Here is a 25,471-nt window from a genome sequence, read left to right as displayed (position 1 = left end):
CAGAGATTAGCACACTGCATATTCGTATATAAAAGTTATCAGCATATGTATATGTGTATATATATATATATATATATATATATATATATATATATATTAAAAGAAATAGAATAAACAGTACACAAAGTTAAAAATTTAACGCAAGGGCTTTCATTTTATAATCCTCAGGCGTTACATTTTAAAATAGTTTATTAAAATAGTTTATTTTAAAATGTAACGCCTGAGGATTATAAAATGAAAGCGTTTGCGTTAAATTTTTAACTTTGTGTACTGTTTATTTTATTTCTTTTAATATTTTATACCGGACACTGTGATTTTTTAAAAACACAATTTGGATATATATATATATATATATATATATATATATATATATATATATTGATATATAACCCGTTGTAGAGAAATCATTTTGGGTATCTCAGGATTTTTCAATTTAGTATAACCACCAACAAACTTGAACTTAAAGTATAACACGTATATGATTTTACACATTGACAATACAATGGGGCATACACACTTAAACTAAACGCACGACATAGATGCTTACAGGGACACGGATTCTGAAGATGTTATATATTTTACTGTATGTAATAATGATCTGTCCTATCCAAGGGACAGGCAGAGAAAGTCCCTTCGGAAAGGTAGTGGCGGGAATGTGACGTGGATTAGAACCAGTCATGCATATAATTATTGGTCAGTCTATGGCCATGGCTATACGTAATGCTCGCATACAACACAAACTCACTCAGCGCAAGGAAGTTAATTAATAATACATGTGTGTGTGTGTGTGTGTGTGTGGAGTTGCTACATTGTAGTTATAGTTTCTGTTTTAACACATTAATAACTTTGACTGAATTTTGCACATTATGATTAAATATTAGAATTATCCCTTCGTCACTATAGTTACACTTTATCAGTTTTTTCTCTGATATGTTTTACACTATCGATATTTCTTATCATATCTGCCGCTTTTTCTGCAATCATTATGGTTGGAGCGTTTGTATTTCCAGAAGGAACATTACGCATGACGGACGCATCCACAACCCGGAGATTCTGAATCCCTTTCACTCTGTAAAAACGACAGAATTTAGCCTCAATATTTACAAATACAGAATCTTGTACAAAAAATTTCACTCCAGCTTACTGACAAACCTCAGTTCAGGATCAACCACAGCCGTTGGATCATCTTTGGCTCCCATTCGACAGGTGGAGGTCGGGTGATAGACAGTGAATGTGTAATGTCTTATCCTACAGATCCAGTACTCGTCTGAACCCTTAGATATACCATCACAATGTGGATGATACGCCTCCAATGGATCCTGTGACGAGGCACCAATTGACTGAAAAGCTTTAGTATCACCGAGTTGTAAAATATTTCGTACTCCTACAAATACAGTGTAGGCATAGTGGATTTATTCAAATTGTTGTATTTCTCCTCACAAATAAAGCACAAAGTCGAAATTGTTATATTACTGATAATAAGCTGACAACAAAATGCCATTGTTCTATGATCAAGTATTCATTACAAAGAAACATTAATTAAAAAAAGAAATAAATCATAATAATGAACCTCAAACAAACACACGTTCAAACTTTCCATTTCTACAGTTCTATTTCATCACGTACCTGAATATGATGGCGTAAATTTCAAAACCACTTTATGATATATTCATCATTGTAGCATACGAACTCCTATTGTCGTTTTGCAACCATTTAATACAGGTTTAGTAACCTAATGTTACCTTTTAATATATATGTAGTATTACATGATAAATACTAATTTTATCTTTTTGATATACATGTAGTGTTAGTAAGCTGATAAAAATTGAAGATAACGAACAGTGATCAATCTCATTACTCCTATAAGCAATACAAAATAGATAGTTGCGCAAACATGGACCCCTGGATATACCAGAGGTGGAACCAGGTGCCTAGGAGGAGTAAGCATCTCCTGTCGATCGGTCACACCCGCTGTGAGCCCTATATCTGATGTTATTCTTTGATATATTTTGGTAACCTTATATACTACCTTTTGATATAGTATTGATAACCTACATGTAATGTTACGTTTTGATGTACATGTACTTTTCGTATCAAATTTCTTAATGTTACCTTTCGATATAGTTTTAGAAACCTAAAATATATAAACCTTTTGATATAGTATTAATATCCTAATGTTACCTTTCGATATAGTTTTAGTGAAATGTTACCTTTTGATATATATTTTGTAGTTTTAGTAACCTAATGTTACCTTTTGATATACATTCTGTACATTTAGAATCCTAATCTTACATTATGCTATATTTTACGTAACTGTAATTGTACTTTCTGATTTATCATTGATAACCTAATATTACCTATTCATACATATTCAATGATCCAATGTTACCTTTTGATATATTTTTGAAACTACGTTACCTTTTATTACAGTTTTTGTATGTGTGTTGCCTTTCAAGATAGCTGTACTAGATTGCAGTAAATCTTAAGGTATTGGACATCTGTACTAGCTCTGTGAAAGGCGAAGATAAGGAGCAATGATCAATCTCATAATTCCTATAAGCGATACAAAATAAGGAGTTGGGCAAACACGAACCCATGGATATACGAGAAATGATCGTAAATCCTTTCTTGGTACTCTGATATACTCTGCTCATTTTAAAACATTAAATTATCCATATATTCTACCATTACTGAATGGCATAAATGGCTTTTGATTTGCCGATTCCTTTAAGGAGTTCAGTTCCAATAAAATAATATAGTCTAGAAAAATATTAGATATGAAATGGAGTTGGTTAACATTATGTTTCGTTCGCTATATGAATTTTCATTTTACTTCTAGGTATTTTCATACCTTTCAAGAGTGTTTTGACGTCTTCAGTGTGTTCCAGGTAGCGTGGATCTATAACTGGAGGATCAAAGGGATCAGCACTCTGAAGGGCAATAGTCCCCTTACTCTTAGGACGGAGAAGGACCGGAAACACGAAAAATGTCCCGATATTTCTGTCTATATTCCTCTGGGTTTCCTTCGTCTTACCTTCTTTCATCTGTATGTAAATAAAACGTATGGAATGATTGGATATTAAATGATCTAGGAATTACTTTTTATCTGAAAAGGAATATGAACATGTGTTTTATGATTCAATCAGATGTTAACATTTAGCAGACATCGATTTTATAAAAATATAGGATGCTTTCCTCCATGAGGAATTAGACCTGTATATTTTGTGGAAAGAGACGTAAAGACAATCACTAGGACGTTTAGTATTGGCATTCACTGTTCCTTCACCACGCACCGGAAACTGAACCGGAGTTTCCAACCTAATGTCACAGTAGGCACTGACACAAAAAGAACCCCAACTGCTACAGCCTTAAGCACCATGCATAAGTCAAATTTTGCGGTTTTTCACCTAAACCTGGCGACGTCCCTGTTGAGAACAAACTTACTTTCAACCGTGGCTGTATCATTGCGCCACAAGAATAAAAGAAAATTGAATACCAGTAATCATATTTTCATTTTCAAATCTGTTGTATACAGCTCAATACTTTTTATGTTTTGTCGTTGTTTATCTATAATCCGACGACCACTGGTACTAAAGTTCAAACATTGCTTTAATTCGAAAAGATTTCTATGGCATCACTTTTCTGATCTTTGATGAACAAATGGACAACTTTCAGAGTCCAAACTAATTAGGATTATATAAACACACCCCCCCCCCCCCCCCCCCCCCATTTTCTAAGCTATATCCCTTCATCTTCCAAAATCGGCGGAAACAATTTTTAATGAATCAATTTATCATCTCCATCTCTCACCACAGTTATATATATCCCATCCTCATGACAGCTATTGAGACCCTATCACAGATGTCCTCCGTCGTTCATTACATTAATCATCCTTAAAGCTCATGAGCCAACTGTGTTTAATACATTTATAAGTATATATCAGTATTTAGTTACTTCGTATGAAGAATTCGTGTGGAAATTTCACGGTAAAATGAGGTACATAATTCGTGTGGAAATCTCACGGCAGAATGAGGTATAGAATTGGTGTGGAAATTTCTCAGCAGAGTGAGGTGTGTGAATTGATTTCGTTCAGAAATGGAGAGAGTAACCTTTGGATCCAGGTTAATATTATCCAAAAAGAGGTCAATGGAATTTGGTGTTAAGGTAAAGCTGTAGAAATTAATCTGAAGTTGTGGTGGAATCTTTTCGTCATCCATGAGAAATGCAGTTCCTTCCTGTTGGCTCTTGGTCAAAATACCTAAAATAAGGTAAACTTATTTGTACATTGGTACTTGCATTATTTTTAAATAGCTCTGTTGAAGCATACTGGAAGAATTATGTTAAAGCTTACACAAAGAGAGACAATTGCATACTTTGTAAATTACACATAATAGCTAAATATCCAAATGTTTCATAACATGTTAGTAAAACCAAGAGAGAACAACCGCGCAGACGTGATGAGACAAAGTAGACAATGGGAGAGGCCACTTTTCATATTTTTTTTTATTGTTTTCCTCACTGCCTGTAGGTGTATTTCACTTTATATCACTTGGACATTCTTGAGTAGCACTAAAAGCACCTTCTACACAGATGTCTTCTTTTATCTTGTAACTTGTGTAATTCTTGCAACTCCTGATTACATTCCAGCAAGTATAAAAGTGTTGAAGTAATGCTTTAACTGTTTAATTTTGCACGAAAATGTCAAGATACTATCTTACACAACTCTAATTAGATGCATACTGTTTTCAGATCTTGCATGATTTATGATGCGCAATATAATGATAAAGGTGCCAACATTTTCAAATTTCCTGGTGGTGACGAAATTGAGGGAAGAGAACCAGTCAAATTAAAGTCAAAGAAGAGGAAAGGAGGGAAGTGTTAAATCAAAACAGTCGTTAAATATAACATACAAGTAGAGCTTTGTACAGAAATTTCTAACTCGGGACTTACCTGAGCGTGTTGCCAAATATTGAATGATAGCACTAGGGGACATTGCTTTGGCGGTGGTAGTGGCGCTTGTCGTGTTATCATAGAATTCCATATCCGTCATTATATGGTCTTGTAGATTATTTCCAACCGGAAGATCAGCAATCACCGGGATCTGTTCGGGAATCCATAAAACAGACAGTCCCATCAATTTTATCAGTGCAATTCTATACCTTCGCACTCGGTGTCCCGAGCTCAATTTAACTGTCAACGTTCCTAGAAGAATCCAACTTTTAAATGCACTGATTAAACGATTACCTTAAACAACAGTTTATCATTGAGGTATTTTGCATGTGATTTTCGTTAGTTAGTAGAAGTGCAGTAATAGTCCTAAAGCTCAAAGCAAAAATAAAAATATATTCTTTTCTATTACGCCACTATTGAGAATTTGAAATGCCTTCAATGTAAATGTATGCTGGGTTTTGTTGGGGTTTTTTTTTTGGGGGGGGGGGTAAATATTTACCAGTGAACGCATTCATCAGAAGCGTTGGTGTATTGTCGTGACATTGTTAAGTTCTACGTACCCCTTTGGATTCTAGATGCTCCTTCGGTCCTATTCCAGAGAGCATCAGGATCTGGGGTGAACTGACCGCCCCCGCGGAGACAATCACTTCTTTGTTTGCCATTATCACGTGCTTCCTGTTGTTTCTCACGAACGATACACCGACAGCTTCCCTGTCTTTTATCAAAATCTGGGGGGAAATGTATTTCGGCTTTCACGTTCTCAGTGTTGCCTCATAAAAAACATTTTAATGGCGAGAGATTGACCCAGTAGCCGTTTCTACACATTTACTTAATTTTTCATACCTTTGTAACATGTGAATTCATGGAGACGTGAAGGTTCTTGCGTCCCATGGCCGGTCGTAGAAAGGCTTTAACAGTACTACAACGCTCTCCATTCTTTACCGTTTCCTGAGCAAAACAGTACCCTGTGTAACAATAAGAAAAAATGCAATATTAACTCATTGCAATCTAAACAAGTTATAGATTGCGGCAATAGTGAGAAAAGGCGCGTATTACAAAATCGAAAAAGACCAAAAGAAGAAAAAAAACCTGCATTATAAGGATATGTCAGCAGTTGTGTGCGCGCGCATGCGTGTAAGAAGAAGAAAAATGGCGGGGGTTCATGGATATTTGCTTGTATTATGGGAAACATATACTCTACCTCTTTGTGATTTACCGTTACAATCTATGGTTGGATATCCGAGTTCCTCCATTGCTCTAGCATAAACTTTCTTATTGAGGGGCGTGGCAGTCCCGTCACTGACGGACAAACAACCCCCTTTTCCATGATAAGCTTTAGTATATAAGGTAACATAAATTTAAACGGATAATTACAAATATATAAAACAAATTCTTAATCAAATGTGCACATTATATACAGAAAAGGGTTATGGGTATTTATAGTTGGTAATCTAAGGAACGATTTGATCTATCAATATTCAGGCCACAATAATGTTTATTTTTTACTTCTCTCTCTCTCTCTCTCTCTCTCTCTCTCTCTCTCTCTCTCTCTCTCTCTCTCCAATTGCAATGAGAGACCGCAACTGCGTTACATTTGCTAATATTAGATAATACCCCCAGCCTTTTTTGGGAGGGTGGGGTGTTAAACACATTTTACCTCCATTTACGCGAATAATAGAGAGAGATACACTGGTTTGAAAAACAGTTTAACTATATTCCAAAATAGGTGGATTCGCATTTATTCATTTTTTAACCAAACACTGCACTACCCGTGTACATGCACAACTAAAGTTCTGTCTGTGAAATTAGCGGTAGTCCGAACGCCCACGGCCAGTGATTTTCCTGTTTCGTCCCATTAATTATGTATCTTCACTCGGTCTGTTCCGGATTTGTCTTGAACATTATTCAGATTTCGCATGCGTATAATTTACTTTCATTTTCAACTACTTTCATAATTTAATGTTAGTTTCGGGCAATTCCTGAAAATGGTTGCCCGAATGGCTTGTGATTTGCAAATCTTAATATCATTGACTGTTCAAAAGTTACTGTCTATCAAATGATCTTAAAATTCTTAAACTTTAATTTGTAACAGTTGTGTGCATAGTGCAATCTGTATGAATTCAATAATATGTTAATTGAAATCTGTATAGTGTATACAAATCCAGTATATAACAAAACAATCAAATTGACAAAAATACTGCATTATTATAAACCTGACTTTTGAAGCTCTGGAATCTGAACATCCTCTGATTTAATGAAATATGGGAGAACGTCTCTATAGCTCCATCCTGTACACCCCTCTCTTGCCCAACCATCGTAGTCATGACGACTGCCGCGGATATATTGCATGTAGTTCAAGCTACTTGTTCCACCAAGGACTCTTCCCCGAGGCCAGGCGGATCTCTAAATGAAACAGAAAACAATCACGGTGTCTATGTTGCTATTTCTTATGGCACGCCGCAATTACATGCATTCCTCTATAAAGATATCTTATGTAATTTATGACATATCTTCTTCTTTTTAAATTAGGATATCTATACAATAAATCTTATAAGATATCCCACATAGTTTAAAGTTGATAAGATATCTCGTGAATATATATAAGATATCGTATAAACTATATAATATATCTCATATACTTTAATTTATAAGATATCTTGTACAGTATATTAAACAAGATATCTTAATAAGGTTTGGTTCCCCCTGGAATCAGAACCCCTTGCCTGGGGAACATAAAATTTACAATTGTGGTAGAGGCCTTCCTGCTTCATATCACTATGTACCAAATTTGTCTTACAAATGCGAGATGGTAGACCTACAGAAGAATATTTTGGACCCTTGTCAATTTTGGCAAGTTTGACACACTTTTAAAGCACCTGGGTGCACGAGTTTTAAAGTTTACACTCCATGTCCCCTTTGTTCCAATGAAGAGTACATGTAGTTATAGATCAAGAAGTTAAAGCTGTTTAACGCACGACGACGGACGCAGACCAATCACAACTGGTCACCTGACTCCGGGAACCTAAATACTCAAATTGTGCATGTTGACATCTACATTGTGTACCCTATCACGCAGCGCCAAACACGCTTTCTTCTGGGGCACAGTTTGGAACCTCCAGTCCTGTTTTGATTGCTGAACTTCTGCAGGACAAATTGGAAGGCTGATGTTCTCGTTTTCGTCTTCTGATCCCCCATTCTCTATAATGAGCACCGAGGAATCTGGATCTTCCGAAAGTCTGTTTGCAAGTACACATCCCGCAGATCCAGCCCCCACTGAAATAAAACCACACAATATTTTGTTGTGCATTTCCTAATGCTTATACATGTAATTCACCATTATGTAAACATTCCACGATAAAACTGAAAGTATTATTGAGAAAACGGGGATTTCCTGCTGCCCCGGTGTAACCATCATAGCGCATGCCATTAGCGATGGCAAATCAAAGGACTATGACATGGTCTATTCCCCCTGAAAATGGCGACGAAAGTCACCACAAGGGAAAATTCCAACGAGTAAGCAGCACCTTAATCAATAACGAATTGTCACATAACTATTATCAACATTCACCTTAATCAATAACGAATTGTCACATAACTATTATCAACATTCACCTTAATCAATAACGAATTGTCACATAACTATTATCAACATTCACCTTAATCAATAACGAATTGTCACATAACTATTATCAACATTCACCTTAATCAATAACGAATTGTCACATAACTATTACCAACATTCGCCTTAATCAATAACGAATTGTCACATAACTATTATCAACATTCACCTTAACCAGTAACGAATTGTCACATAACTATTATCAACATTCACCTTAATCAATAACGAATTGTCACATAACTATTATCAACATTCACCTTAATCAATAGCGAATTGTCATATAACTATTATCAACATTCACCTTAATCAATAACGAATTGTCACATAACTATTATCAACATTCACCTTAACCAGTAACGAATTGTCACATAACTATTATCAACATTCACCTTAACCAGTAACGAATTGTCACATAACTATTATCAACATTCACCTTAATCAATAACGAATTGTCACATAACTATTATCAACATTCACCTTAATCAATAACGAATTGTCACATAACTATTATCAACATTCACCTTAATCAATAACGAATTGTCACATAACTATTATCAACATTCACCTTCATTAATAACGAATTGTCACATAACTATTATCAACATTCACCTTAATCAATAACGAATTGTCACATAACTATTATCAACATTCACCTTAATCAATAACGAATTGTCACATAACTATTACCAACATTCACCTTAATCAATAACGAATTGTCACATAACTATTATCAACATTCACCTTAATCAGTAACGAATTGTCACATAACTATTACCAACATTCACCTTAATCAATAACGAATTGTCACATAACTATTATCAACATTCACCTTAATCAATAACGAATTGTCACATAACTATTACCAACATTCGCCTTAATCAATAACGAATTGTCACATAACTATTATCAACATTCACCTTAATCAATAACGAATTGTCACATAACTATTATCAACATTCACCTTCATTAATAACGAATTGTCACATAACTATTACCAACATTCGAAGAATCTTCTCAGAAATAAATGTATACTAAAATAGTAGTTCTACGTACGATAGAAGCAGAGAACATCGACACAGTTTAATGTTTTCAGTCAAAAACTTTCCGAACGCCAAAAACTAGATGGGGAAAAGTCCGGAGATGGACAGACGAAGTGCAAACACTCGGGCTTCGCTGTATAGGGATTAAAAAGCTCATATCCAAGAAAAGTGGTGCTGTTTGATACTATACAAGAATTCGTATTCTAGATATATAAAGCAAAACATAAACTTACCTATAATGTAATCATAGGTCGCGTTCAGTAGGGCGAGGTCTGCCGGGTCTTCTCGGTTGCTTTGGTAATATAGAACTGCTATAACAAGAACTAAAACTGGTATGGCGTCTTTAAATTTCATGCTGCCCTTGAAGCACAACAAATAAGTTCCGCGTTCACCTCTGAAAGATTTGTAGGTCAGTTTTAAAATTAGGGACTGTATTAAAACATTTACAAAAGATTTTCAAGCATGTGAAGATTCCTCTTTTGAAAGCATGAATGTGGCGTGCAGAATATCAATTTAATTCGCATGTACATGTATAACTTTAATTAACATAGTTATAATATATCATACGGGATTAAAATGGGATAAAATGCGGCGACAATGATTGCAATGCAGTAAAACAAACATGAAAAGTAGATAAATATCACATAAAAAGAAGTACATATGTAATTACCAATAAGTCATTGAAGTTTCCTCCCCCTGCCACGGTTTCAAGCTTTGTCGTTTTCTCTGTTATAAGCCATTTCATTTACATCTCGACAAAAAGTTTACCGAAAGTGGGTCGCAATTCAAGAATTTATGGTGGCATATTTATGCCATCAAGATAATTTTTGTCAACACAAGATATCACGTCAAGTCAAGATAATTATCTCGTCAAGTCAAGATAATATTCTGGTTTTCTCGACATAAACCAAATATCTTGTATCGTGATTAAAATTGTTGAATTGACAATTACTGCCTTTTCATAATTGTAGTTAGGAAATGAGATAACTTATCTTGACTACACGAGATAGAATTTGGTTTATGTCGAGAAAACCAGAATATTATCTTGACTTGACGAGATAGTTAAACATCGTTATTACGTCACGAGCGGAGCTAAACTATAAGATAGATTTTTAAGAAATGTTTATTTTACGAAGCGGTGAAGTATATAGGTTTATCGAAGCCATTTTGTACCCCATCTATTCTCTGCAGGGTGTATGCCCTCATATCCCCGACTTGTCGTCCAATGAAATGCCTACATTTATGGATATACAGGAATAATATTCCTTTCCACATCTACTATCTAGAAGGGTACAATTTGTCGAGCTGATACAAAACATCCCGATTTAATTTTTATTCAAACCATGACCCTGTGGAAGGAGAAAAGTCACAATAGAGCTTTTTAAGTTTTAAAGTGCTAAGCATTGCTGGAGTGTTTTTAAAATTTCGCGGTTCTGCATAACCGCCATCTCTAAATAAATATCTCTAGATGAGATGTCAGATTGAGGACCAATCTAGCCTGATGTCCAGTGAAGAATCGACCTGACCCAAGCTTACAGAAAATGGACTCAAAGAAAAATCTGCATGAATCAACGAACCTGATACATTCATCGTATTTTATTTCACTTTTTAGTGGTAAATTGCATTCAAAACTGGAATAGCTACTGTAGTATAGTATACTATAGTATAGTATAGTATAGTATAGTCACGCTGTTTTTGGCTCTATTTAGATATAAAACTTCATAGTTGTTTCGGATTTCAAACATTTCGGTCGATCATCACCGAAGAGACATTATTTGTCGAAATGCGCATCTGGTGCATCAAAATTGGTACCGTATAAGTTTTACATAGTATAGTATAGTATAGTATAGTGTACTTTTTAAAAAATCAAATAATCTGAGTATTACACATTGTTTATATCTCCAAAGTAAAGTCATGTTTTACGTCAACGCCAGATTCCACACGTTCAGTACTATTCAGGACTTCCAGTTCTTTATCGTTACCGATTTGAGTAATGTTGTCTCTTGTATTGGCCTTATATATTTCTTTTCCTAAAATATTGCAGTTCAGGCGCGTAGCTGCCTATACGCAAAAATTATACGCAACTGGGTATATTCATCATTTGAGAGAGAGAGAGAGAGAGAGAGAGAGAGAGAGAGAGAGAGAGAGAGAGAACTTGCCTAAAAATAACTGCATTGATTACATAGTCCCAGTTTATGATTTAATCAGCACCATAATGTCCATTTAATCAAATTCAATGTCCTTTTCTAATTTAAAATTATTAACATTTAATCTAATTAAAATGAGATCCTTGGTCCGCTCTGGTAATGTTACGAGTCGTATGTCGACCGTTTTCTGTAGCGACATACATGTAACATTAGAGGAGTGGATCAAAGATCTGATTTTAATCAGATTGATTAACATCATGTCGAATATCACTTTAATGTACATCATATATATACTTTTTTTATCAACTGTGCATAAAACTATTCAAAACAACAGGCAAACTTATTAGTTACAAGTACATGTGTATGAAAAACACATCGTTGTCGAAAATTATAGAATTTATTGTACAAAGGAGCGTGGCAGTCCAGTCTGATTATGAAATACAGATCTCTCAAATAGCCCACTGCTCTCTGTGAGAGATCTGTATTTTAATCAGATTGGTGGCAGTCGAGTAGCACAGCCCACATGGATGTATTATATACAAACGAAAAGAAAGCGAAAGAATGCATTATAAATGTGTAAATGTCTTGTGTCACGAATATTCATAATGTTATTACAAAATGACATAAACTGTGACGATATTTAGCTAAATACAACGCGTGTTTATGTTTGCGACTTCCATTAGTGAGAGCAATGTTTCATTTGATTTGTGCAATATATATGAAAAATATTATGGCACGCCGTTTTTACTTTTATTCCTCTTTAAACATGAATTTAATAAGATATCTTATAAAAGTTGTAATTTATTATGAGATATCTTATATCCTTTATATGATATTGTAGCGGACAGTATTTATGTGGGAACTTATACTGCCTCGCTAAAGAGCTATCTGGTGATGTGGTAGGGTCTCTCTCTCGATCTCGATCACGACAAGCGTGATCAGCACTTGGTTGGGTGACCGCTACACGTGACAATATCTTATAAAAGATATGAGATAGCTTATATGTTTTTCTTGATAAGATATACCATTGAATATATGAGATAGCTTACATAGTGTAAAAAAAAAAACTCATAAACTTTATGAGTTATTTTATAAGATACAATTAAGATATCTTATAAAATTCACGAGTTTTGTTTGTTTTGCTGTTTTCCGTCACACTTAACAATTTTTCAATTATCTGGTGGCCCCCAGTTTTTATTGGTGGAAGAGAGAACCCAGATACAATATACCTGGGGGAAAAATCATGAGCTATCTTATAAAACATGGGCAGATCCAGGAATTGCGGTTACGGGGGGCGTCACTATATGAGGCAGTTGGTCCAGGGGGCGAAGCTCCTGCATTTTACAGATTTTATGGGGCTTGAAACATTTCTCCTATTTAGTCATTTGTACTATTTTCTATCATTTTAATAAGGTGAAATTAATAAAATGACACAAATTTTAAGGGTTTTTTTTGGGGGGGGGGGGGGGGGGGAATAAGTTATCCCAATAAAGTAATCAAGAAATCAAAATATTTTGTCATTTATTTCTCCTGGAGTGGAAGAAATTATTGTTTCTTTTATCGTTTAGTACATTTTCCGAAAGAAGACACCGCGATTTACCTTAAATTTTTAAATTTTAGGAAGGGGGGGGGGGTTGCGCCCCCCCCCCCCCCCCTCTCTAAATCCGGCACAGAGCATCTACATGTACATAAGAGATCATATATGTTTCATAAGATATCTTATAATTAAAAATTTCTAAGATGTAATTCTGCTTCTTTTTGTAAGATATCTCATAAACTACAGTAAATATAAGATTTCTTGTGTAATACACAATAAGTATTAATTAAGTTAATGATATATCTTATATAATAGACAACAGTCAGGGTATATATCAAAAGTCTCGTTTAAAGTCAGCATTTCGCAAATTCTATGGTCGTTATAACAATTTAGTTTGCCAATACAACCTATCATTGGGTCAAATGCTGTCTGATGTGTTTCATACCGATTGTTGTCTAAACAGTTCGTCGCACACTGGTTTTGACTACGGATAACTCCGTTTACCTGACCAAGATATCCGGCGGGGTCATGGCGGGTGTGACCGGTCGACAGGGGGATGTTTGCTCCTCCTAGGCACCTGATCCACCTCTGGTATGTCCAGGGGTCCGTGTTTGCCCAACTATCTCTTTTGTATTACTTATGGGGATTATGAGATCGGTCACTGTTCGCCAGTATCTTCACCTTTCATAGAGAACATGACATTGTATAAGATTATCTTATACATCTTATGAGATATCTTATAAACTGTAAATTATGGAATATATCATAAATTTAATTATCAAAATCAAAGATATCTTATTAATTATAGATCTATAAGATACCTTTTAATTAAGATATCTTCAATATGAATTCAGGTTTAAACTCAAATTAAAGCGAGTTTAGTCTGGACTAAGTTTACGTCTGGTCGAATGACTTTTTTGAGAAACAGCCTCCTGGGTATATAAGGTAAAGTTAGACCGAGTATCTGAAAGAAATATGCTATATATCATGTTCAAGAATTAAGAGATTTCCATTTTCTTGTATGCGAAATGGCTAGGAAATATGTTTTGACATTTCGATCTTCATCAAGCGCACATACATATTGATAGGTGGGTAAAAATTCAAATAGACCATCTAAAAAACTGTCCTATAGATATCATGTTTCCAAACGATGTAACGAAAACGAAAGCCACACAAACAACCACAAACCAAGAGAAGATATATAAACACGAAACATAGAACGAACGACTTCTTAAGTTCCCAAGTTCCGCGGGAAATTCTCAAAACATGAATCATGTCCAAGTCTATATTTTCGGTCTTTCCATCCAATATACCTACAAATGTTAACGTATTCAGAAACAGGGAATTAGAGGTAATATGTCATATTTATTTTATAGACCAGGGTTGTTGTTTCTGTGCTGATAATTGTAGGAGATGCTTTAAGTGGTACACTGTGCACCATGGATTCGATCCGTTCGAATTTACTTAAATGACAGTTGTGTATCTGTCTGAATTCTTTTAATGGATGAATGATTGGTACCTCAGTTGGCTTTTTATTGGAGTAATTAATGAAATGTAACACACTTGTACCGCCTACGTTTTCTGATCATATCTACCATGTATATATAACATTTTAAACAAAACCCAAAACTAGGAATACAACCATATTTCACAAGAAAATGTGTTCTCATCTTACAAAACTAGGAAAAATATAAGAAAAGAGTATTCAAGAATATCACCATCTTGTATACTGAATCCTCAAATTTGTTTCTGAGTGCAACAGGGGGAAGGGAACAAAACAGTGCTCCCACTGGACCAGAATTCCCTTTCGCCACTTTTTCGGGGAGCGGCACAGCACAAATAATCACATGCATTACAATTATTTCCATCATATTATATATTATTTTATTCATTACACTTATTTTAGCATTTTGAATCAGTTACATTACTTAATCATATCCAGCTACCATACCTAAACACTTCTTTCTGAAATAATAAGTTGATTTGTTTGATAAATTCTATTATGGAAATCAAAATTCAGATAATAAATCATATAAATATAAAATTCATGATGCTACACCCCTCAGTGAAAACATTGTGTACATTGCCCGAAATGCAGATGTCACAAAACATCAAGCCCAATTTAGAGTCGTATCTCAACCATTCCCTATTAAATTTCCGTTTTTGTATGGAAGATTTTGCAATTTGGACAGAATCAGATGTTTGAGCAGGTGGAGTTGACTGTAAAGCCAAACATAGTTAAAAATTTTTTTTAAATTTTAGACTGACTAGGATCAGAAGCTACAAGTTTAGTGTCAAAATAGAACGGGGTGCATAGTCTTATGAGATAAGCATTTTTATACTGTTGCACACCGAACTTCAAAGAAAATTATTTATTAAAATTGCTATGTCCATATCAATGGTGACCGACCGCATTGTTTATGAAATATTCGAACTAAAATCAAACACATCAAAATCAAAATCTTGTAATCAACGAGTTTGGCCGCAAAAACAAACAATTGATGTATTGATATATACATTATACACAATAATACGGCCAATTTAATTACCGGTCTGTTCTCTGGTTAAGAATTGACATTAATGTGGAGATGATAACACGATAATGAATAAGACTTTAAATGTTAAACAATTGACCACAGCAGGATAAACAACTGTCCGATGTACTTTATGACATAATCACCGACTTTTATGCAGCCATAAATTACCCGAGGCTGTGACCAGCTCTGTGTGCACTGGAGCGACGCGATATTTCCGGTCGCACGCGTTGACTGAATAAACAGATTTTGACTGCATAAACAAACAGGCGATAATGCGTCACTGACAAAGGATTTAAAATACAATTTATTGCAAAAAGGGATTTTCGCCACTTTCAATTTTTTTCCGCCATTTTTGAAAAAAGTTCGCCATCAGCTCGAGCACTGGAACAAAATGCAACGGACCAGACTGTGATTCAGACCCCGGACCAGACCGTGATTCAAACCCAAGCCCCCAGACCGTGATTCAAACCCCAGACCAGACCGTGATTCAAACCCAAGCCCCAGACCGTGATTCAAACCCAAGCCCCCGGAATCTGTCCAGACAGTGATTCAAACCCAAGCACCCTGATTCTGTAGTCAGGTGCTCTACCGTCTAAGCTAACTGGCCACTTGTAATTTAACCAATCTGACCACAAAATTCCTCCCTCCATAAATTGCCTTTGCTCTGGAAGATGTACAAGTATACAACCCAGATTCTTTTTGCCCCTAACAGTAAGTCCAGGGGTGGTCTATATGGCTCAAACTGAATGTAACAGGAAGGGCAAGGATTTTTTTAGGGTCAGTAGGGGGGCGAAATAAGGCCCCATTCCCAGTGCTAAAAAGCGGGTATTTTTCCCAATTTTTGCTTTGAAATTCCCAAACAATGAAAACAAATCAAGCAGGGTAGCCAAATCGTTCATAAATCTTCTTCACAGGCCCACAGATTACAATTTTTGCTTCAAAATTCTCAAGTAAACCAAATTTTTTGGCCTCTGCCTATTTGAATGAGGTAAGCTTTGATCAAATTGAAAGTCAGACGGAGCCCAATTATGCCCTAAAGCTTTCTGAATTGGGTTTTTCCCCATTTTTTTGTATGAAACATTTTCCCCAATTTCAAGCAAATGTCACTATTTTTCCCAATCGGAAAGGCCCTGGCCCTTGAAATCAAGACCTTAAAAAACCCTGAAGGGAGAAAATGCTCTGATTCTGATTCTAACCTGTGCCCTGGAGAAATTTTAGTTGGGTGCTCTACCAAATGAGCTAACGGTCCTACGGTGATCAAATGCGTCTGGCCGCTCAAAGACTCTTAATTCATACCTTAGAAGCAAAGGCTTGTTACAATTGATAATATGTAAAACAGTGTACATATAATTGTATTCTAGGCCCTATATAGTGTACATGTATGTAATTGTATATTATTATATATATGGCTAGCAAGACAAGTTTACATGTGCTTAACTTGCCAATTTAAAGAATGATGAAAGTGTGGTAGATGAAATTCACATGACAATCGTAACTACTCAGCTGTTTCCGTAACCACAAATAAATCTTGTATGTGACTCGATGCCATCAGAGTTGGTTGCTACGTATACATTAACGTAACCATGACGTCGCAGTTTTACGTTACACTATGAAACGTGAGCTTTAAAATGCGTCTAAGATATCATACATATCTAAGGTATTGTATCACTATTAATTTCCACTTTTATGTTTATGTATTGGAGTGAATTAGACGTGAATGATTCCTCAACTGATTTTGTGGCGAAAATCTAAATAACACATTATACAGAGTTTAAACCTCATCCATGGGCACACTTCCAGCGAAGAAATGCATCAATTTGATGCAATTCTTGCACTGGTTCACGTCTGAGTCTTCTTACAGGTTACGGAAAAGGATGAGTGCGTGATCCGATTGCACTTGAGACATTTTTTGAGTTATCTGCCCTTTGTAAAAATAAGTAAAATCTTATTTTTTAAAACTGTGTGTGGTAAATGATTAATCAAAGAGAAAATGTATGTAACCTCCTACCAAGAGATTTGTATGAACATATTATTAATAAGGTATGATTTCTTTTTAAGTTATGATGAAACATGCTCTTCCCATAGACTTCAATGTTAAATTCTAGGTGAAATAATTTAAATAAATCAAGCAGTAAACAAAATTTAGAAAATTCCTATGGTGAATTATTTCTATTTGATGAACCCTTTGAAATGATACCATGATTACAAAAATCCCACCATCCATTTATTAGATAAGAAATATGGATGTACATTGAATACCTTAAGTTAGTAATATATTTGAGCTTACTGTTCAGTTTCCTTTCACAAGATGTGGCAAAGAAACAACTTTGATGGTCAAATGCCAATCCCTTGGGATGTTGATGTACCATGTAGTGTTTATGTTGACAAATGAAATTGCATTATTTAGTACAAAAGTATTGATTAGTTTGAAATGCATATTGTACAATGTACATACAGTTCATACAATTTATTTTCCGTCTTCAAATTAAAACAAATTTTTGTTCATGCAGGCCTTAAAAAGATTTAAAATGCAACATACAGTCCATCGACAATTTTCTTGTTCTTACATTTTAAGGGTATTATTCAAATACCGGACAGAATAAGGAGCTTTTCTATCATACCCGACACTTCCTCTAAAACAGAAGAGTGGGTTCTACTACTGGGAACAGCCTCTGGTGATTTGTACAGAACTACTCGCACAGATTTCAAGGCAAAGTACGAACAAGCCCGACTTCAGTGAGTTTTTAATGTTAGATGCTTGTAAAACCACAATGACATTAACAGTGATTACAATGTAATATCATGATAGTTAGGTTGTACTATAAACATTCAGAACAATTGGATTCTAGATGTTCTATGCTTGCAAACTGTAGTTATACTAAACTCTTATATTGATATTGTTTATGATTTTATATGTATTCACCTAACATTATCCACTGCATAGGCAGATCCAGGAATTTGTGAAAGAGGGTGGGAGAGGGGGGGGGGGGGTCTAGCATTTGTTCTTTTAGGTACTTTTCACAACTTTCACCCCCACCCCAATTTACACCCTTTCCTAGTGTACATAACGTCCTAAGGGATATCTGCAGACAGTTTATACATGAAAATGCTTAGGTTATTTACTACTTGGGGCCAAGTTTTAGTTGATATAATCGTCATACTCGGACCTGATTTTTCAATGAAATACGATAATAAAAAAGGTGATTGAAAGGTTACCCCCAATAGGCTGGAGGTATAGGCGGCCCCCAGAAGCTCTGAGTTAAATGGTGCAATATCCTGCTTTCTGACGATTTCCTGGCACTTACTTTTCACTTTCAAACCGTCTTCTTCTTGAACAAAACTTTTATGCTACATATACTTTTTAAAAATTCTTAAGTGATACTTGTATCTGAAGAAAGCAGTGTGCGAAATTAACCATGGACCTATAGACAATGTCTATAGAAAATCGAGTTGGTCTATAATGATCAAAATAGCTATAGACCGACTTGTCTATAGGAATTCTGAGTAAATAACTGATTCCCGCCGCTTATTAAACATATACCAGTTTATATGTATTACGCTGATGTTTCTGTTCATCCCTTAGCTGTAATAAAATGTTCCACAATGTAATTACAAATCATTCGAATCAGATTATTCCATTTTCAACAGGGGGTGGGGATCGATTTGATATTTACTTAAATGGTCGCCATTTTCGTGCAAATTTGGAATGTCCTTTTTTGAACGGTTTAAATATGTGGAAGGTGCACGCACTTGAATCAAATGGAAAGCGGTCAGTACAACAAGTTCCAGCAAGGCTAAAGTCGCAGAAAATTAAGAGAAAACCAAACGTAGTAGAAGTGACTTAGATGAAGAATCAGTGAAACTTAGCTGGAACAAAATGAGAAAGAAAACAAAATTCTAATTGAAAAGCTTGTGCATGAAATTGAAAAAGAATTTAATTAAACTATGAATGAATTACCAATTTAAAATCGAATTTGTGTCTATTATTTATTTTTTGATAACATTGAATATTGCATGTTAAATTTTGGTCTATAGGAATATTTTGTGGTCTATAGGAAATGCAATGACTATGGACCGAAAGTCTATAGGACTTTAAAGTTAGTTTCGCACACTGAGAAAGTATCGTAAATATATATCAATATGTCGTCTTATTTATACTAGAATTAAATGACATATTGGCGTTGATAAATTGAATATAAATGCAATTACATGTAAGTATCCAACTTTAATATCATTTTCACTCAAAGTCTCATTAAAATTTAATAACTCTTAAACTTTTTGGTCCGCAAAAGGAAAAGGGGGTCTAAACCCCCCCCCCCCCCCCCCACCCCCCCACCCCCCCGGATCCACCCTTGCACTGTCTCTGAAACTGGCACTACAATTTAAAGTCCTTAGAAGTGTGAAGCAGTTTCGTTATTTATTATTGTATATTTCATTATATAGATATTAAAAATCAAAATGAAAACACCAAATTTCGAAAGAAAACTTGATTTCATGAATCAACTCAATAACAAAATGCACAGATATTGTTGCTCAACAAATAGTAGGAAAAATACCAACACTCTGACATTCAAGTATTTTTAGCTTTCAGAACTCTTTAGAGAACCAGCAAATCTTCACTGATCTCCTGGATCCTAATTCTTCAGACGATGAAAGCGCAGATGGATCAATCGCCATTACCCCAGACACCTTTGTTCATACCCTCACTTCATCCCACATCGTTCTGTCCCTGAGGACTCCAATCTTGGCAGTGTGCCAGTCCATGGGTCTCATTTTCACCGCCAACAGTGACGACAGCTGTATAATAGTGAAGTCATTCAGCAGGGATGTTAGTAGTAGGTTTGCCGAACCACTTACGGTTCATACTTTAGAAGTTCCTGGTTGCACACAGAATCTAACTTACAAACTCTATATTTTAACGTGTGATTTAATCAAATGTCCAACCCATGAGGATCGAGGAACATCAATTTTAGACATATCTAGCGAGTTGTTTAAAAGTATTGGTGGTGAGAAATCATCACTCTGCAATTCCCCGATTTTGCTTCTCACTCCCGGAGAGGGATCTGTTTATTCCAGTCCATTGAAGGTGGATGTTTCTCCATCTGAGCAGTCACATTTTACATTGTTATACCCCACTAGTATGCCTGTTGTTAGAATTCAGTCGAGCAACATTACAGTTAGAGAGAAGAACACACTCGATGTGTCCTCACCCATGGATCGGGAAACTCTCAGCTGTCTTGTAATGTGTTCGTCAAAGGGAGACGGCGTATTTCTGACGAGCAGCAAAAAATACGGAGCATGCTTCATTCCTTTCATCATTCCGTGTTCAGTCGTAGATTTCAAGTTTGCTGGATCTAAAATGTTCGTCAGCAGCCATGAAGATTTGTTTGTGATAGATGTTGAATTGTGTGAAAGAAGTGACAATTTTGTAGTGGGACTTCACAATATGACAAGCCTGAAATGCGGTGGCGTAAAGGAAATCCACTGTGTGCCAGACTTCGCTGCTGTCGAAGGTGAGGTCATGTTGTTTGTGTTGTTAATGATATTTGTCTAAATGGTTTTTGTTTGTTTGTTTTGATGTTTTCTGCCACACTCAACAATTTTTCAGTTATATGGTGGCGCCCAGTTTTTATTGGTGGAAGAGAGAACCCAGATACAATGTACCTGGGAAGAGACCACCGACCTTCCGAAAGTAAACTGGGAAACTTTCTCACTTACCGGCGCGAGCAGGATTCGAACCCCCGCAGACAGAGGTGAGAGGCCGTGTGATTTTGAGCGCAATGTTCTAACCACTCGGCCACGGAGGCCCCCTGTCTAAATGGTCAATATTTTTTTTATATTTAGAGTATGTGAAAATACCCTGTTAATTCAAATGAAATATAAGTACATCTACTTGCAACTCCACTGAAATCTGTCAGTCCATACCCTCATGTACCAGAAATGAAAATTATTTCTAAACAATTTTTTTTTAAAGAGAATGTTTATCAATGTCAATACTATCTTTTGTAGAGACTGCTAGTCACTTATTATGTAGGACAGCTTTAGGAAGAGTAGATCTGATAGACATTGAGGAACGGTTGAAACAACCTGCAGTTACTAAGACACCCAAACAGGGCCAGCACATCAAAGAACTCCTTACAGCCCTAGAAAACTGTCACCTCCAGACTCAGGAACTGAACAACAAAGAGGAAAGGCAGCAGGAATTCATCACTCAATTGAATATAGCTGCACACCTCATCAGTGAGAAAAGTCTGCTTAAATGTGAATGCACTGCAATGCAGCAAGCTATTGGGGGTGAATTTTTTCTGTCTTGCAAGGTGACCAATCACAGTGGGTTAGATTTGTCATGTGACTGGAGCCTGTTGGTTTGTGTTCATCAGTCCGATTCAAACAAGACATCTTCTGCAAATGAAAGGATGGACCGGGGTGTTGGACGTGATGAGAGTGTGCACATAAGGCTGAATTTTCCTTCTGGAGACACAAAAACTCCTTATGAAGTTACCTTAGCTCTTTGTCTTCATTTTCCATATGACCTTGGAATTCTGCAGTCAGATAGGAGTACCTCTTTATTAACCATTATGGTTCATCAAGAAATTATTGACATCCTCCATTTTCTTAATGAGGAAAAATGTTTATCTCAGAAAACTTTTCAAACAACATCGTTTTTACATTCTGCGATTTCAAATTTGGCTCTGGGTCGTCCAGCTGCAAATGTAGTTCAAGCCAAATGTGCTTCCAGCCTTGAGGGCGGGTCTTGTGAAGTATACCTGCTAACACCTGCTGTGCTGCTGAATAAACCAGAAATATCTGCTCAGGGACAAGGTACCTTCTATATATGTAGTGAATTTGATTTTAATTAATACACTTTTACTTTGCACCTTGTATAAGAACGTTATGGATAACAAATGTGATGTCATATAATGTTTGAAATTGAATTTCAGAAATGTTTTGAAATCAGATATCTAAATACATACATTTTCCTTTAGTTTAAAGCGTTTAGAAAAAAATGGAATTTTTCTTGTAGGAAGGTGTTTAATCAAATCAAAATTCTCTCTTCAAATGAAGAAACTAACATGTGACAACATCACCTTTTGGTCATTTGCAGACATGGATGCCATTTTGAGGTATTTGACTCGATCTTGTCAACATCGAGCAGATGTTGTGAACCATGAAGTGCGACTGGTGGACCCCACGGGGGAACTAGTTAAGTTATCTGTGGAACATTGGGATGTTGGCAAAGACAGTCCAACCCTGAAAATCACCATTACAACGGGACAGACACCTCTGGCGGCAGCCGTCAGGGAAGCAGTGTCCAGGCAGTTACAGGTGCTGTTAATGTATTCATAAAGTACTGGTACCACAGTACAGGTGCTGTTAATGTATTCACAAATTACTGGTACTACAGTACAGGTGCTGTTAATGTATTCACAAAGTACTAGTACCACAGTTACAGGTGTTGTTAATGTATTCACAAAGTACTGGTACTACAGTACAGGTGTTGTTAATGTATTCACAAAGTACTGGTACTACAGTACAGGTGTTGTTAATGTATTCACAAAGTACTAGTACCACAGTTACAGGTGTTGTTAATGTATTCACAAAGTACTGATACCACAGTTACAGGTGCTGTCAATGTATTCACAAAGTACTGATACCATAGTTAATGTATTCACAAAGTACTGGTACCATGGGTATACACCATACCACATAGTGGAAGACTCCCTCTTTGGATTCAATTCATTATGACTCATTTTACATGGAATATTGCTTTTTTTATAATGTACAAAAGATATGAAACATACTGCATTTGTGGGATTTCCGGAGTTGGAGGGTACATATAAAATGTTTTTTGAGAGGAGACTGACAAATTGATTTTAGTGTATTCCATAGCTTTGTTTGTCCGGTATAGTTCCATTGGTACTCTTATATTGTAAAATACAAATTCATCAGCAACATTAAATTGCTTATCGCATGCAGTAACTGCTCAATATGCTGCAATGTGAAAGCAGTTGGGTTAACTTTTTTTGTCTATCACTTTTAGGAGATTATAATTTGGGTCTGTCTGTCATTCTGTCTGTCCCACTTTTGTAATTCAAATTCTAATAGAAACTAGCTTTGATTTGCTCACTTAAACATTTTAGATCAGGAAAGGGTGTGTCTACTTTTTGTGAAGTTGTATGGATGGGGTGTTACCATGTGTAATTGCTATCTCTCTCTCCTCTCTCTCTCTCTCTCTGTTCCACCCACTTAATCTGTCTTCACACAGGGGACATAATTTCCCTGAACTAGCTTTATGTGTTTTTCACATAGGTTACAGGAAATTGTTCCATTAGAACAACCATAGATACCGGATTCCTCTTGGTAACAAATCTAACTTTAAAAACTTCTGTTTTGATTTCAGAAGCTAGAAGCGCCTGCTAATATGGGGAATTCCAAAGAGGGTTGCTTACTGAAGGTACATGTGTTGATAAAAGTCCTTATTTAATGTTGCAGTACAGCATTGTCTCCCCTGTGTGATTTTACTTCAAGAGATCAATGTTTTGAAAGTGATCACTACTGTGTAATAAGTCACAGATCACCTATTTCCTCGCAGTTACCAAGAAGATTCAGCCCTTGTAATTCTCAGAAATAATAGGGAGCCAATCATTTTGTAAATGTGGATATGTGTATTGTTAATTAGGCACATTTCCTTTGCAAATCCTACCCTTAGGGTTTAGTTACACAATTTCAGAATCATCAATTGATTAAATGTGTTAACTATGGGAATAATGTAGGGGGGGGGGGGGGGGTAATTAACACAAAAATCTTGTAATTGTGTATTAAGTGTACATAACCCCCCATCGTAAATTTCCATGTGGACTGTATGCAAAATAATAGAAGATTTATGTGATGGGATATTTCATTGGATAAATTCCAAATGTGTGGATGTCAAACTCTTGCTTTAGAGGGAAGTTTGCAAATCTAGCAGTGTAATGACAATGATGATGCAATGTACATGTTGGTAAAATCCAACAAATCAGATTATATCTGGTATTGTTTAATCAGACTACTGTGTTTAAGAATCAGATATACTGTAGAAAACAATGGAAGTGCCATTCGTAGTGATAGGTAAAATACAATGCAATTTTTTTGTATGTTTCAGGATGTGCTATTGTCTCCAGGCCTTCATAGTGTCACTATATCTCCCGAAACGAAGCAGGACGTTATTCAAGTCTACAGACAGTTACGAAGTCTGCCAAATCGATGACTTGTAAGATCATCCTCCTCAATAAAGTGACTTCACTCAATAAAGCAGGACTTGTGTTTTAATGTAGTTATAAGTCAGTGATATCAGAGAAGGACGGTTGTTACGCGGCTAGAGAAGCAGTGCACATACACTCGCACACAGGGTCAGGTACATTTACTAAATTTACCACTCTAAATCCGCCACAAGATTCTCCATGACAATAGATTCAGGGGTGCATTTTACAAAAGAACTGAAGACCAACTTTACATATTGGAATTCTCCCGCTTATTGTAAGATTATTCACTCCAATGTAAAACAGTGAAAAAATAATGTTGAAAATGTAGTTTCAGAAACGTTTTAATTCTTTCATTCAAACTAATAACTGTAATACAATTTAAAAGACTTGCGACTTTGT

General features: G+C 35.8%; 2 protein-coding genes across 5 annotated transcripts; one reads left to right on the top strand and one right to left on the bottom strand.

Moving 5' to 3' along the window:
* Window positions 1–341: 341 nt before the first annotated feature.
* LOC125674807 (alcohol dehydrogenase [acceptor]-like) lies at window positions 342–10,406 on the bottom strand. Of its 3 annotated transcripts, none has more exons than XM_048912108.2 (12): window positions 10,280–10,406; window positions 9,843–10,003; window positions 8,015–8,223; window positions 7,164–7,353; window positions 6,152–6,283; window positions 5,794–5,915; window positions 5,511–5,678; window positions 4,951–5,101; window positions 4,110–4,258; window positions 2,852–3,044; window positions 1,153–1,384; window positions 342–1,069 (listed from the first exon to the last, which is right to left on the bottom strand). In XM_048912108.2, the coding sequence occupies exons 2-12, from the start codon at window positions 9,961–9,963 to the stop codon at window positions 904–906; spliced, it is 1,833 nt and encodes a 610-aa protein (XP_048768065.2). In that variant the 5' UTR covers window positions 9,964–10,003; window positions 10,280–10,406; the 3' UTR covers window positions 342–903. The 3 variants fall into 3 exon arrangements, with proteins under 3 accessions (XP_048768065.2, XP_048768066.2, XP_048768067.2); XM_048912109.2 differs by having other exon boundaries at window positions 6,167–6,283; window positions 10,280–10,396; XM_048912110.2 differs by lacking the exon at window positions 342–1,069 and adding an exon at window positions 2,419–2,509 and having other exon boundaries at window positions 1,250–1,384; window positions 10,280–10,396.
* Window positions 10,407–14,524: 4,118 nt separating this feature from the next.
* LOC125677222 (uncharacterized) lies at window positions 14,525–25,121 on the top strand. 2 transcript variants are annotated; one of them, XM_048915227.2, is made up of 7 exons: window positions 14,525–14,644; window positions 18,406–18,566; window positions 20,415–21,343; window positions 21,840–22,652; window positions 22,936–23,156; window positions 24,232–24,285; window positions 24,973–25,121. In XM_048915227.2, the coding sequence occupies exons 1-7, from the start codon at window positions 14,567–14,569 to the stop codon at window positions 25,075–25,077; spliced, it is 2,361 nt and encodes a 786-aa protein (XP_048771184.2). In that variant the 5' UTR covers window positions 14,525–14,566; the 3' UTR covers window positions 25,078–25,121. The 2 variants fall into 2 exon arrangements, with proteins under 2 accessions (XP_048771184.2, XP_048771185.2); XM_048915228.2 differs by lacking the exon at window positions 24,232–24,285.
* Window positions 25,122–25,471: the final 350 nt, after the last annotated feature.

The sequence above is a fragment of the Ostrea edulis genome, chromosome 3 (genome assembly GCF_947568905.1).
Source record: "Ostrea edulis chromosome 3, xbOstEdul1.1, whole genome shotgun sequence".
Taxonomy (NCBI): Eukaryota; Metazoa; Mollusca; class Bivalvia; order Ostreida; family Ostreidae; genus Ostrea; species Ostrea edulis.
Note: the sequence above shows the minus strand (reverse complement) of the source record. Positions and strands in the feature narration are given on the sequence as shown.

Coding starts and splice junctions, on each gene's coding strand:
- LOC125674807 (XM_048912108.2), bottom strand. CDS start 9,963: ATGAAATTTAAAGACGCCATACCAGTTTTAGTTCTTGTTATAGCAGTT. Junction 5,916..6,151: donor TAACGGTAAATCACAAAGAG/GTAGAGTATATG, acceptor ATTGTTACACAG/GGTACTGTTTTGCTCAGGAA. Junction 3,045..4,109: donor ATATTAACCTGGATCCAAAG/GTTACTCTCTCC, acceptor ATTTACATACAG/ATGAAAGAAGGTAAGACGAA.
- LOC125677222 (XM_048915227.2), top strand. CDS start 14,567: ATGTCCAAGTCTATATTTTCGGTCTTTCCATCCAATATACCTACAAAT. Junction 22,653..22,935: donor AATATCTGCTCAGGGACAAG/GTACCTTCTATA, acceptor GGTCATTTGCAG/ACATGGATGCCATTTTGAGG. Junction 24,286..24,972: donor AAGAGGGTTGCTTACTGAAG/GTACATGTGTTG, acceptor TGTATGTTTCAG/GATGTGCTATTGTCTCCAGG.